Below are 15250 nucleotides of genomic sequence, written 5' to 3' on the forward strand. Positions count from 1 at the left end.
TGGCTACACTTAAGGACAATACCTCACCCAGAAAAGTAGATGAACATGCAATATGCTTATGGAGCCTGCTGCTGGCGTGGCTGACTGTCTGGCATGTCTCATGCTGCTGTGAGTTCTGCCCCTGCCCCCGTCGTACACGTGAGAAAAGTGAAACTAACAGTCGTACAGGTAAGCTGCTGACACAGTGTATGCAACTGACCGGAGGTTCCCGGTGCGTTACCCAGCTCTGACATACCGGAGAGCTGGATGCACGCCCTAACTTACCCACTGGACTTGCTTTACGCTGTCATGCAGCCCAACGCCGACTGACTGGAGTGGTGAGCTGTTAGATCCGGAGCCAGAACGAGGCCGGAACTAGACAGCGCCGACATCAGAGGCAAGGTATGAAGCACTAGCCGTTTATAAAGCCCAGTAGCCTTTCCCACAAATACAGGCTAAGCTTTATCCTTACAACATATATATATATATATATATATATATATATATATATATAGAGAGAGAGAGATACGTGCATTAGGGTATGTTCACACTGCGGAATCTCTGCTCGCAGAATACCGCAAGCAGAGATTCTGTCAGGCGTCTGCTGCCGAAAATACTTCGGCGGTAGGATCACGGGGCACTGTGCCGTCACCATTGACGGCTATGCGGTACAAGCGGAATTCCGCACAAAGAATGAATGTCTGTCGCTGAAATTCCGCAGTAAGAACGGGTCTCGCGGACGACCCATTAACATATTCAGAACCTCAATATTACAACGCTGTTTTATAAAAGTTGGGGCATCTCTTTCTACCCAGTGCACCTTTCGGTAAAAACGTCACACTATCTCTATTTTGTAGGTACATACGGTTACAACAATACCCAATTTATATAGTTGTTATTTTTTTTACTACTTTAGTTTTTGTACAAAAATGAGTATGCTTAAAATTGTACTATTCTGACCCCTATAACGCATTTATTTTTCTGTATATGGGGATGTATGAGGGTCATTTTTTGTGCTGTGATTTGTAGTTTTTATCAGTACCATTTTTGTTTTGATGGGACTTTTCAATAGCTTTTTAGATATTTTTTATGGCATTTGAAGTGATCAAAAATGTGCAAAGCTGGTTAGTGCACTATTACGACTTTTGGGGCCCCACTTTTAATTTTCCCCAGGGCCACGCTAAGCCTAAAACTGGCCCTGTTCACTCCTTCTGGGTTCTCCCTACTTCTTTATAGATTGTAAGCTCTTGTGAGCAGGGTCTTCACTCCTTCTGAGTTCCCTCCACTTCCTTATAGATTGTAAGCTCTTGTGAGCAGGGTCTTCACTCCTTCTGGGTTCCCCCCACTTCCTTATAGATTGTAAGCTCTTGTGAGCAGGGTCTTCACTCCTTCTGGGTTCCCCCCACTTCCTTATACATTGTAAGCTCTTGTGAGCAGGGTCTTCACTCCTTCTGGGTTCTCCCCAATTCCTTATACATTGTAAGCTCTTGTGAGCAGGGTCTTCACTCCTTCTGGTTTCTCCCCACTTCCTTATACTTTGTAAGCTCTTGTGAGCAGGGTCTTCACTCCTTCTGGGTTCTCCCCACTTTCTTATGCTTTGTAAGCTCTTGTGAGCAGGGTCTTCACTCCTTCTGGGTTCTCCCCACTTCCTTATAGGTTGTAAGCTCTTGTGTGCTGGGTCCTCACTGTTGTTTGAACTGTTAATTTGTTTGCTACAATGTGATGTTTGATTTTATCTTTATTGTAAAGTGCTGTTGAATCTGTTGGTGCCATTTAAATAAATATCAGTGTTATTACAACACATATATAAATATATTTTAAATATATGTGAATAAAAGGTATCATTAGGGACAGTATACATGTCATGCATTAGCTGTATCTTTAGATTTTTGCCTTCATTTGTATGTATACAAGCATGAACTACAGAACAAATCATGTTATATACAGTAGTATAATTGCATACATATGAGCAGATGAGTGCATACAGTCTTTACTTTACATCTTTATTGATATGATGTCATTAGTTTATTATAGAATGCCACTGAGCTCTATTATTACAAAATACAAAATAGCACATTTTTCAAAGTGATCTCCAAGAGGGAATCTTAGAAACTACCACAAAGAGTTTAAATCTATTGATATAAGCTGTAAGGATGCTTGTCCAGGCAAAAGATAGGATGGAAAGATGATGCATGATACATAGTACAAGAAGTCACTTTGGGGATATGTGCTCTGCTCAGCGGCTTTCTTATGCTAGGGCCGTTAAAATATGGGGGGGGGGGGGGGAAAAACATACTTACCTACCCTGGTCCCTTGCAGCTGCTGCACTTCTCCTTCTGCACCTCTGATGCTTCTGCCTTCTCCCTGCTTCTAAGACAATGGCTCAGAGCAAAACCTGCTGCTCACTAAGGCCCAGATTTATCAAACTGTGTGAGAGAAAATGTGGAGTGATTTTTCCATAGCAACCAATCACAGCTCAGCTAACAAGCTCTGGTAAAGTGAAAGCCGAGCTGTGATTGGCTGCTGTGGGAAAATGACTCCACGTTTTCACTCACAAAGTTTGATAAATCTGGGCCTCAATCAATGGCCCAAATGGGCCACCAATGCAGTCAGTGATTAGCTGAACAGGCAGTCGGAGAGCTCCCAATACCACCAATCTTTATACTTACAAAACTCGCTTACAACAACTTCACAGAAGCAAAAATTCCACACATGCATGCACTCCAAATTTATGACAATGTGTGTTAGACGCATATAATTTAAGTCTGGTAAGTTAGTTTAAAAAACATGTGTAGCTAAACACACAGTGATAAATCTCCCCCATTATGTTTGCTAATGGTTGGTTATGCTTGTAAACGCAGGTAATGAAATAGGAGTTTTATGTCATGTCCATTTTAATTTGCAGTTGCGGCTCGCAAATAAAGTTGCAGATGGAATAAGGGTTAAAAACAGAAGCAGATATGCATCGGGTGCAGGAGCAGACACTATTTGTAAGTAATTCCTCCTCAACATAAACTATTTTTCAGCAGCCTGTGGAGTGCATTGTATATTACTTACTAAATGGAATTTCTACATTTTGGGACATTAATGATGTGACAAAAGTAAAAAAAAGAAACCTTTGCAACCATATGGCTAAGTTTCCACTTTTTCTGGCATTTTTTGTAATACTGCCACTGCAGTTTTTGAGCCAAAGTCAGAAGTGGATCTATAAGGGAGGAGAAGTGTAAGTCCTTCCTTTATATGTCCTATTCCTTTTGAATACTCTGGCTTTGGCTCAAAAACTGCAGTGGCAGATATCCAAAAACTGTCAGAAAAAAAACAAGTGGAAACTTAGCCTTATAGTAACTTTTCCAGTTATGTTACAAAATTTTAGGCTGTGTATTAGGTCGGCATTAGTAACTAACTTTCTAAACTGCATCATGCAAGTCAGTGGTGCAGCACTTCTATAGCACATAGAATTAGCCATTGTAAGTCATTGATAGGAAAGGTGGGTGACATATGAAGAATCAAGGAATAGTTAAATCCCTAGCAGACCATAGCTGTCACTCTGCAAGAGACTTTGGTAAGTCCTGTTATCGGGCCTGGATTTTTATAAGATGAAAGGCAGGTTGGCAGTGGGGCCTTTCGTTCCCTTCCTGGGCCAGTCCAGGATTTCAGTGTGGCCCAGATCAGCACATGTGCTGAAGAAAGCTGAGGCTGGGAGGAACCTGATCCACTTATGAAAGGTTGAATCCGAGGTTTGCAGTCACATTAGGGGACATTATAACCTGATATGTGATTAACATATTTAATGACTGATTTGTTGGGGCGCTGGTAGTAAGCTACCTACATAGAAAGAGATGTTTTTCTGTATAGACAAGCTGGATTTATTTTGTGTTTGATTCCTGAGTGTGAAGGCTGTATTTTCTGTTTGCTGTAGAATAAAGACAGGAAACGGCCTGTTTTAATTAAACTTCCGTGTGCATGTCTCTTAGGCTCTTAAGTTTCTAGTTTGGTTTATTTCTGTCAGTTTTTGGATATCTGCCACTGCAGTTTTTGAGCCAAAGCCAGAGGTGTATTCAAAAGGAATAGGACATATAAAGGAAGGACTTGGGCTAAGTTTCTACTCCAAGAAAAATGCTGTTTCTGCCGCATGGCGTTTTTTTGGCCAAAAAACGCTGCGGCCAGATGTTAGCTGTAAATCAATGAGAAATCTCAAAAATCTTATTCCACTTGGCGTTTTTTTTAATCCTTTTGGTGCTTTTTCACTCTTTTTTGGCATTTTTCAGCTCCTTGGTGGTTTTCCAAAATCGCCGCATGTTGAGCCACTGGCGTTTTTTCCCCTGAAACGCCATGTGGGTTTTAACTTTGGCGTTTTTTCAGGCGGTTTTTATTCTCTTTTGGAGTTTAGCGATCCAAAAATGAGATACCTTTTTTAATAAAATGTTGTAGGGTACTATTAAAAAAAAATTATAATAAAAACTATACAGTAGTGATGGAAAAAATTGTATTCAACAAAATTTCTCTTTTTTATAACAAAATTTTTATTAATTTTTAAACAGGGATCAATTTATGTGGGCGGGCAGGGCACTAAAAATATAGTCGACAATAATAAAAATGTAGTGTGTGTGTTTTTCACTTTTTAGTCTTTATTTTTTAGGTGGTACTACTACTCCCAGCATGGAACACACACTGTTCCATGATGGGATAAGTAGTACTAACTAAAAGAAATGAAAAATAGAGAAAAAAAGTTTAGTTAAATACATTTTTTTCCATCACTACTGCATCCTTTATTTTCTTTTTTTTTTTTTTTTTTTTTTTGGTACCCAACAAATTTTGGGTACCAAAAAAAAACTGCCAAGGTGCCAAAAATGCAATTTCCACACGAATGAAAAATGCCAGAAAAAACACCTGACGCAGGAAATTGCACTGCCGTTTTTTCAGGCGTTTTTTTCATACCAAAAAACGCAGGACAAAAAACAAGTAGAAACTTAGCCTCACACTTCTCCTCCCTTATGGACCCACTTCTGACTTTGGCTCAAAAACTGCAGTGGCAGTTTCCCCAAAACTGCCAGAAAAAAAAAACAAGTGAAAACTTAGCCTTAGGCTAGAATTTTCGCACTGCATTTTTTAAGGCTTAAAAACACCAGAAAAACTGCCAGAAAAACTGCCAGAAAAACTGCCACTGTTTTTCCCTTCATTTTTCCATATTTTTCTGGGGTTTTTATCTTTGTGTGAAATTTGCCTTTTTTTTTTTCCCCAAAATTAGTTGGGTACCAAAAAACAAAAAAAAAAGGATGCCGTAGGGATAGAGAAAAATGTATTTAACAAAATGTTTATTTTTTTAAACAACATTTTTATGAATTTTTAATAAAGTGTGTGTGTGTGTTTCACTTTTTTTTCTCTTTTTTTAAATACATTTTTTAGGTTGTACTACTACTCCCAGCATGGAACAGACTGTTCCATGATGGGAATAGTAGTACTTGTACTAATAGACATATCGCCCCTGGTGTCAGTCGTGACACCAGCTGCGATCGTCCATAATATAGCAGAGATGCAGAGTGGATCCATACAGTGCTCGCATCTCTGCTCTGTACTCCGGCCAGTGATGTGAATAGAACATCACCCATTCATATTTTTCGCCCCAGAGTGGGGATTGGCCGGATGGTTGCAGCCAATCACAGCTCTCAGAGGGTAATATGAATGAGTGATGTTCTATTCACATCACTGGCCGGAGTATAGTGCAGAGATGCGGAGCGCAGGAAAAAGCCGCTCCGCATCTCTGCAATAGATAGGACGATTGCAGCGGGTGTCAGGATTGTGTATATGTACAGCCGTGCAGGGGACCATAGGAGAGCGGCCGCCGCATCTATACATTATACAGGAGCATCACAGCGGGTGTCAGGAGTGATACCCGCAGTGATCTGTCCTTAACTGCAAGTACTACAACTTTATGGTCCCCTGCACTAATGTATATATTCACCTATTCATATTTCCCACAGAGTTGTGAGTGGCTGGAACCATCTGGCCAATCACAGCTCTCTGCGGGAAATATGAATAGATGTATATATATGGCAGTGCAGAGGACCATAGAAGAGCGGCCGCCTGCATCTATACAATATACAGGAGGATTGCACTGGACCTGGGGCAATCTGTCAATTAGTACAGGTACTACTACTCCCATTATGGAACAGTGTGTTCCATGCTGGGAGTAGTAGTACTACCTAAAAATGCTGAATAAAAAGTGAAAAACACACCCACACACTACATTTTTATTATTGTTGGCTACATTTTTATTGCCCTGCCCGCCCACATAAATTGATCCCTGTTTAAAAATTTTAAAAAAATTGTTATAAAAAAAAGATAGATTTTGTTAAATACAATTTTTTCCATCACTACTGTATCTTTTTGATAATTTTTTTTAATGCTACCCTACGAAATTTTAATTAAAAAAAGGTATCTCCATCACTAAAGTCCAAAAAAGAATAAAAACTGCCAGCAAAAATGCCAAAGTTAAAACCAATATGGCGTTTTCTTGGCGTTTTTGCTCTCCCATAGACTTCTATGGAAGGAAAACGCCACGGTTTCTGTTTTGAAAAACCAGCCTCTGAGCCCAAAATTGCTGAAAGAACGCCAAAGGGATTAAAAAAACGCCAAACTGAAAAACGCCAAGTGGATCTGGCATTTTGCACTTTACTATTGACTTGCAGCTAACATCTGGACGCTGCGTTTTTTCACAGAAAAAACGCCGCTCGGGAAAATTGGCTTTTTTTTACGGCGTTTTTGCAAAAAAATCCTCAGTGGAATTCCAGCCTTACTGCTATTTGCCATGATTTGCCTGGTTCTATGGAGCTAATCTCCCACACCATGTAGCCTGTAATATTTTAAATCACCCTTTCATTTACTCACATCCATGGATGAAATGAAATGACTTCTGTATTTGTTTAAATTTTTTTGCAGATCTGGCTCCAGGAGGATCTGATGACTGGGTGTATGATCTGGGTATCAAGTATTCTTTTACTATTGAACTTCGTGATAAAGGGACCTATGGATTTTTACTACCTCCAAATTTAATAAAACCAACATGCAGTGAAGCTCTGACGGGAATCAAAATTATATCTGCACATATTGTGAAAAATATTTAGTGCAATCAAAAATAAAATGAACAAATTCTTGTTACTCTGAATGTAGCAATGAGGCATAAACCAGTGCATTTTTTTTATATCTATAAAAATTACCATCTGCACATTGTATAAAAACATCTTACAGTAATAAAGCAATTTGTAATATCACTCGAGGGACAATTCCTTTAACGCTGAAAGTGATAGAATCTTTCAAGACCAGAAAAGATGAGAAAAAATAATTGATGTTTTTTTTTATTTTATTATTATAAACAGTGTAAGGTTAGGTTCACACTAATCTTTCTCATTTCTGTGGCAACCAAGCTGGTACCAAAATGGCTTGTAGCTGTCTAAATAGTTTAATTTTTATTTTTTTATTTTTTTTTTATGGAGATCAATTAGAGATCAACTCGATGTAAGCTGTCAGGTTATTTTTAGTTTCTCAACTATTTTCATAGAAACTAGTGCCATATGAAAAATCCAATTCTGACAGCTGAAAGAAAAAAAACTGCCTATTTTTTTTTTACTATTGAGTTCTATTGAACTCAACAATAAAATGGCTGTTTGTTCATACATACAGTACATTAAAGAGTTCCTGTCATCGAACCATATTTTCTGAACTAACTCAGATTATATTCCCTAACTACTCTTAACACCCCTCCTGCCCTTTAAAAAGCTCTGTATCATACCATTCCCCTTGCTCACATTGTGTGAGCTCCCGGCAGGAGAAAGTGAGTGTTTCCCAGCAGGCATGACATCACTGAAGCCTGCGAGAGCTGTGCCCCGCCATGCCCCGCACACACTTCCTGAATTTGGTCTCCTGCCAGGCCGGGAGGGGACCAAACTAACTGTTTGACTTAAAGTAGGGAACAGAACAGAGCCACCTAGTGGCTGATTTTTCAATCACATTAAAAACATATATAGGTTGAGAATTTTAACAGCAAGTAAATAGCAAAGTGTCTTATAATTACACAAGGAACAATATATTAAAAGTTTAGTTTGGTGACAGGTACTCTTTAATCTAATAGCCATAAATTTTACAACTGTTAAATTAGGCGCACAGACATCGTTTTTTGGTTAGTATTTACAGTCCCAAAAAAGACTAAAAAAATGCTGACAAAATTTCAGCCATTTTTGCATAAGAAATTCTACATTTTGAAAATATATAACAATATAATATAACAAAAAAAAAAGTGTAAACATGGCCTAATAGTTTAGACATAAAACCCACAGAAAGACGCAACATTGGGGGGAATTCATCAAGAGTGGTGTAGGTGAGTGTTTTTACCCCTTTAATTTGTGTGGTGGAAACTGTGTACCTGCACCACATATATTACATGGTGCAGAGCATGTGATAAATATGGTGCTGATCACATTTCTTACTTCAGTACTCCAGTTTGTAATGGTGCTCCCTCTGTGTCTTTTTAACCCATGCGACATTTTATTAATGCTATCCACAGCCAGTTTTGTAAGCCAAGTCAGGGCTGTCGTAGATTTGCACCTCAGTCAGCGCAGTTGTGCCAAAAGATGCTACAAACTAAAAAGTTACACATCATAAATTCCTTACCATTGCATGAAATCTACTGAAATCATGACTTGGTAAGTTCTTTCATAAAAACTGACTAAATGAAAAGTCGCAAAATTTTGATGCAACAAATATCATTGTACCAAAGAAAAGCGCCAAAGAACAGCCACAAAATGGGGTAAAACGATTCATAAATTCTCCCGATTGTGCACAACCTGAATATATAAAGAAATTAAACTTTATTAATGTACAAGAAATCAGACAAACAATTCAAAACCTTTAAATTATGGCTTCAGCTAAAAAGGGCTGATACCGATTTTTTAGGGCCGATACCGATAATCTCGGACCTTTCAGGCCGATAGCTGATAACTTATACCGATATTCAGGTATAAGTTATCAGCTATTTCCCCCAACCCCACCCCTGCAGAAGCCGCTGTAAATCAATGATTTAAAGTGGGCGCTTTAAATTAATGAACTGCAGCGGCTTTTGTGGGGCCAGAGACCACCGCCGCCGCCCGCTTCTCTCCCCCTGCCTGTCCTGGGGTCCTCCCTAGTCCAACCACCACCGCCGCTGCCCCATTGCCTCCCCCATCCTCAGTTTTATAATTAACCTGTTCCCGGGGTCCACACTACTTCTGGCTCCGTCACTCGTCATTGCGCAGTGCCCAGCAATAGTGCAGGACGACGCAGGAGCCAGAAGTAGTGCGGACATCGGGAACAGGTAATTATAAAAGTGGGGATGGGGGAGGCAATGGGGCAGCAGCGGCAACGGTCTCTGGCCGGGGAGGCGGGGCATTAGCAGCATGGTAATTGCCAACACCGATAATGTCCAAAATCGTGAATATCGACCGATAATATCGGCCAAACCGATAATCGGTCGATCCCTACTCCACATAGACACAAACACTATAATAAGCTATGGGCAGTAGTGTTGCTCGCGAATATTCGCAATGTGAATTTTATTCGCGAATATCGCATATTCGCCAATTTGCGAATATTCGCGAATATAGCACTATATATTCGTAATTACCAATATTCGTATTTTTTTTTTTCACAGTACACATCACAATGATCACCCCTCTCTGCTTCCAGCTTGCGTGGTGTAAAGAAGGCTCTAATACTACTGTGTGAGACTGGCGTGCAAATTTTCGCTTATGTTAATTTTTGGATATGCTAATTTCCGCATATGCAAATTTTCGCATACGTGAATTTTCGCATATGCTAAAATATAACGCGAATATTACGAACGTGCGAATTTAGCGAATATATGACGAATATTCATCCATATATTCGTGAAATATCGCAAATTCGAATATGGCCTATGCCGCTCAACACTAATGGGCAGTAATATATAAGTCTAGCATATGCAGTAAAATCTCCCTTAGTGGACACCTCCCAATAGGGGACACCTCTCAATAGCGGACAGTTTTAATTCCCTGGCAGATTTCCATAAGACTAAATGAATTTGCACCGTCCAAATAAGGAACACTCCCAATAACGGGTGTGGACACACCCGAAAGGGCACAAAACACTCCCAATATGGGACAAAACACTCCCATTAGGGAACAAAACGCTCCCAATAGGTGACAACCAGGCTTATGTGCCGGCCCTACCTTGTACACAGGGCCGTCGTCAGGGGGTACAGCCAATACCCCAGTAAGGGGCCCTGGCTCCCAGGGGGCACAGGCCCCACTGCACCTCCCTGCTGAAGCCCCAGCACAGAAGCAGAAGACCACTGTTTAAGCAGTGGTTCCCTGCTTCTGTATGTCTGCCAGCCACATTATTCACCCCCCCCTGCTCCCTGATCCCCTGTGCCACTTTATTTCCCCTGTGCCAAATCATCCCCCCTTTATTACCCCCTGTGCCACATCATTTCCTCTTGATCCCCCTTGTGCTATCTCATTCCCCCCTTATTACCCTCTGTGCAAATGCATCACCCCCTCTTTATCACCCCCTGTGCCATTCCCCCCCCCCCGTGCCATTTCATTCCACCATTATCCCCTTGTGCCACTTCATAAAGAGGGGGTCATGAATTTACAGAGGGTAATAAAGGGGGAATGAAATGGCACAGGAGGATCAAGGGGAAATTATGTGGTACAGGGGGGTAAGGGGGGATAATTTGGCACAATGCACGGGGGAATAAGATGGCACAGGATATAAAAAAGGGGGAATTATGGGGAGAATAAAAGACACTGGGAGATTCTACTGTAATATTGCTTTTTATCATGTTTTATATGTAATTACACCCTGGAGTGAGTACAGTACAGTATTCCGTCATTTAGGAAGAATTTTGAGCCTTTTTCCCAATAAGGGACATCTCTCAATAGCGGACACTTTTTTATTCCCTGTGAGTGTCTGCTATTGGGAGATTCTACTGTAGTAGGTAACATTAGAAACATCATAATACTTCAAACAAAAACTAGACAGAAACAAGAAAGGGTAATAGGGGTGTAATGCTATATAACACTACTGTAACACCCCGTGTGATGGGTAATGCTCAAAGATAATCATGCGACTCCTACCTTAACACAAAACCAAAAAAATAACAAAGGAAGTCGTTGTGAAAGAATAAAACAAATGATTTATTGGTATACATTAAAAACCAAACACACATATATGGTGAGGAAACAATACATCAAGAAATGTGGCATCACCGGACACCCTGCACCGAAGATGTTGATCATGGGGCACAAACCATGCTGTTGTAATTTATGAATAAATGTGCATGAGCACCAGTCAAAAAAGAATTCTTTGTCTCAATACAAATGTAAATACATAAAGTGCGTATGAGAAATAAAGCGCTACATGCTAATAATCATATAAGGTAACCAGAAAAGTGCATGGTATAATAAGTGATAATACAACAAAAAACATACCCCCACAGGACCAGGTGGTCAGTACTAGAATGCAGGGGCCAGGATGACGCCACTACAACGCGTGTTTCGGAATGCTGACCTCCCGGACGAAGGTCTATATGAAAATTTGGATTATTTGATACGACTGTGCACTCTGTGAGTATTATAATGCGTCTACCAGAGTAGCCACTGGCTGTATTTAGCAAGGCCATGATATATAAATGATATGATTTTAATGTTTGTCTGGTTCTTGGTATATTAATAAAGAATTACCAATTATGGTAATTCTTTTTGTAGGGTAGAATTTTTCAACATTTGATAATGTTATATATAGAGTAATTTCTTATATATTTTATTAACAATGTTTTACTTCTTAAAGGGTAACTTTTAAAAACATATCCCCTATCCACAAGGGATGTGTCTAAACAAGGGGGCATGACTGACCCTGAGACCCCAAAACAGGGCCCTTTACCTCCTGGCTGCATGCAGCACCTCGTTGGCACGTGCTCCATACATTCTATATTGTAGCAGCAGAGATACATGAGCCCTGTGCTCAGGTATCTCTGGCACTCCCATAAAAAATGCATGGGGTACCATTCTCCTCTGCAATTCCTTGCTAAGTCTGTCAGTTTGTATGAGAATCGACGGTGGAAGCCATTTTAAGGACTCTCCATAAATGTTTGTTTGGGTTCAAGTCTGGCTGAGCCACTAAGGTACATTCACAAAGTTGTCCCTAAGTCACTGCTATATTGTCTTGGCTATGTGCTTATGGTTGGAAGATGAACCTTTGGCACAGAGCAGTCTGGATGAAGTATATATCTGTCCCAGATGTAAAGCATAGTAGTGTAGAAGCAAAAATGACCCTTTGAATGGCACTGCTAGTTCCAATCAAGTGACAAAATAAGCCAGAGATGTAGTTTATATGAAGCACTGGAGTGGTTTATTACTCATAAAACAATAAAACTTATTTGACGCGTTTTGTGGCAGCCACCCCCTTCCTCAGATTAGTATGATGGAGGTGGCTCCCCCGAAACGTGTCATCTACGTTTTATTGTTTTATGACTAATAAACCGCTCCAGTGCTTCGTATAAACTACTTCTCTGGCTTGGTTTGTCACTTGATTGGAATTAGAACATATATTACAGTACTATCCAAAACAAGGGAACCAACCTATGTGTAACCAACCTAAATATAGAAACGAAAATATTACACAAAGGTATAATCTTAAAATAATTATTTTATTGAAAATATATTAAAAACAATGACATATCATAAAATACAAAATACAGGGTGGGCCATTTATATGGATACACCTTAATAAAATGGGAATGGTTGGTGATATTAACTTCCTGTTTGTGGCACATTAGTATATGTTAGGGGGAAACTTTTCAAGATGGGTGGTGACCATGGTGGCCATTTTGAAGTCAGCCATTTTGAATCCAACTTTAGTTTTTTCAATAGGAAGAGGGTCATGTGACACATCAAACTTATTGGGAATTTCCCAAGGAAAACAATGGTGTGGTTTTAACGTAACTTTATTCTTTCATGAGTTATTTACAAGTTTCTGACCTCTTATAAAATGTGTTCAATGTGCTGCCCATTGTGTTGGATTGTCAATGCGACCCTCTTCTCCCACTCTTCAAACACTGATAGCAACACCGCAGGAGGAATGCTAGCACAGGCTTCCAGTATCCGTAGTTTCAGGTGCTGCACATCTCGTATCTTCACAGCATAGACAATTGCCTTCAGATGACCCCAAAGATAAAAGTCTAAGGGGGTCAGATTGGGAGACCTTGGGGGCCATTCAACTGGATATGCGAAATTGCTACATGATGATGTGTTTCCCTCTTTATGCACTGAAGCTTTCACGTTCCCTGAGCTTTTCCAGCAAGATGGTGCACTACCACATTATGGGTGTCAGGTCCGAGCATTCCTAAATGAACAGTTTCCTGGAAAGAGGATTGGTCATTGAATAGCCCCCACGGTCTCCCAATCTGACCCCCTTAGACAATTGCCTTCAGATGACCCCAAAGATAAAAGTCTATGTTGTGAAGATACGAGATGTGCCGCACCTGAAACTACGGATACTGGAAGCCTGTGCTAGCATATCTCCTGCGGTGTTGCTATCAGTGTATATCATGAGGGAGAAGAGGGTTGCATTGACAATCCAACACAATGGGCAGCACATTGAACACATTTTATAAGTGGTCAGAAACTTGTAAATAACTCATGAAAGAATAAAGTTATGTTAAAACCAAGCACATCATTGTTTTCCTTGTGAAATTCCCAATAAGTTTGATGTGTCTCATGATCCTTTTCCTATTTATAAAACAAAAGTTGGATTCAAAATGGCCGACTTCAAAATGGCCGCCATGGTCACCACCCATCTATAAAAGTTTCCCCCCTCACATATACTAATGTGCCACAAACAGGAAGTTTATATCACCAACCATTCCCATTTTATTAAGGTGTATCCATATAAATGGCCCACCCTGTACATGGATTATGGCTGAAAAGGTATACAAGAAGGAAAGTACAAGATATGAAATAGTCAGTATAGTGGACATACAATCATGTATATGTGAGGTGTGGGTAGAACACACTCACCATAGGAGCAAGCAAGTAAAGGGAGAAAGGGACAGAAAGATATATCTGCACCGCAAATGTAAACCCCAGAGCACTAAAGAGGGAGTAACTCACAACAGTATACATGCAAAGCCCCCAAAGCACAAATAGCAAAGATAAAGATACACTATACAGACCAATTCACAGACCCCTGACACGTGTTTCATTGATCGCTTTATCCAAAAGAAACAAAAAAAGGACTGGGTTGAGAAAATGCTTATTACAAACTGCTGCGGTGTATATCTCTCTCTACCTTTGTCTCACTTTGCAACTAACTTCTGCTTACCAATCCTCTTTATGGACCTCAATGGGCAGCATGTTAATGATCCGCCTGTCAGGTGATCTATCTTTTGACAGACTTTTTGCAGTATTCCAGAGTAAATAATCCTCATGAAGATGATCCACACTGTTCCTGAAAGGAAAAACATCCATAAAGCTTAGGGCAGCTGTCCCTACTGCTGTAGTCCACAGTTGGGCAGGGTAAAATCCCTCTCTCCTTAGCTTTGCAGCAGCAGTTTGGTGCTTAGAGTAACCCCTTCCTTACTGTGCTTCAACTGTTAGTTTCCTTTTTGCTCTCATTACACCTTGAAAACTCAGTGCATCAGTAACCCCTTTTCCCCTCCACATGTCATCTACAGTACTGTACTGTGTAAACCAACAGCCCAGCAGAGCGCAGCCTGCTCAGTGTACTCTCTCCAGCAGGATGTGCAGACTTGACACATCTCGTATGCTGATGTCAGTGTGCTTACATGTTCATCAGAACTAAATAGACCAACATTTTCCATGATCCATATCCCAGTAAACAAGTGAGTCAAAGTGCATCTGTCACTTCATCTACGTTAGTCAACCGGTAACACAATGTAGAACGAGTTAAACAATGACATACAAGGAATACCTTTGTGTTTGATGGCTTTATTCCATTAAAAAACACTTTTTTTTACAGCCTCCTGGAGTGTCTAACCGAGGGTACACTATGCCCCAAGGCCACAATGCCTCTCTCCTCTGACATCAGACCTGCTCCACTTGTTAACTGACACACAAGGTATCCTGCCAGGAGTAGCCCTGTGTAGATTGCGTGCATTGCAGCGCACGCATAGTGAGTCTGATTCTTTTTATTAGAATAGAGCTCCTGAATACAAATATTTGCTGGTTGCATAGCTGTAGAC

General features: G+C 40.3%; 1 protein-coding gene across 3 annotated transcripts in view; it reads left to right on the forward strand.

Moving 5' to 3' along the window:
- CPB2 (carboxypeptidase B2) overlaps window positions 1-7233 on the forward strand; it is a 123995-nt gene extending 116762 nt beyond the window's left edge. For all 3 annotated transcript variants that reach the window (XM_056555394.1, XM_056555395.1, XM_056555396.1), the window contains 2 exons: window positions 2885-2969; window positions 6919-7233. In XM_056555394.1, the coding sequence (XP_056411369.1) occupies window positions 2885-2969; window positions 6919-7103 (270 nt within the window). In that variant the 3' untranslated portion in view covers window positions 7104-7233. The remainder of the gene's footprint in view (window positions 1-2884; window positions 2970-6918) is intronic.
- The last annotated feature ends 8017 nt before the right edge of the window (window positions 7234-15250 follow it).

This window comes from Hyla sarda, chromosome 2, assembly GCF_029499605.1.
Source record: "Hyla sarda isolate aHylSar1 chromosome 2, aHylSar1.hap1, whole genome shotgun sequence".
In the NCBI taxonomy this organism is placed as follows: Eukaryota; Metazoa; Chordata; class Amphibia; order Anura; family Hylidae; genus Hyla; species Hyla sarda.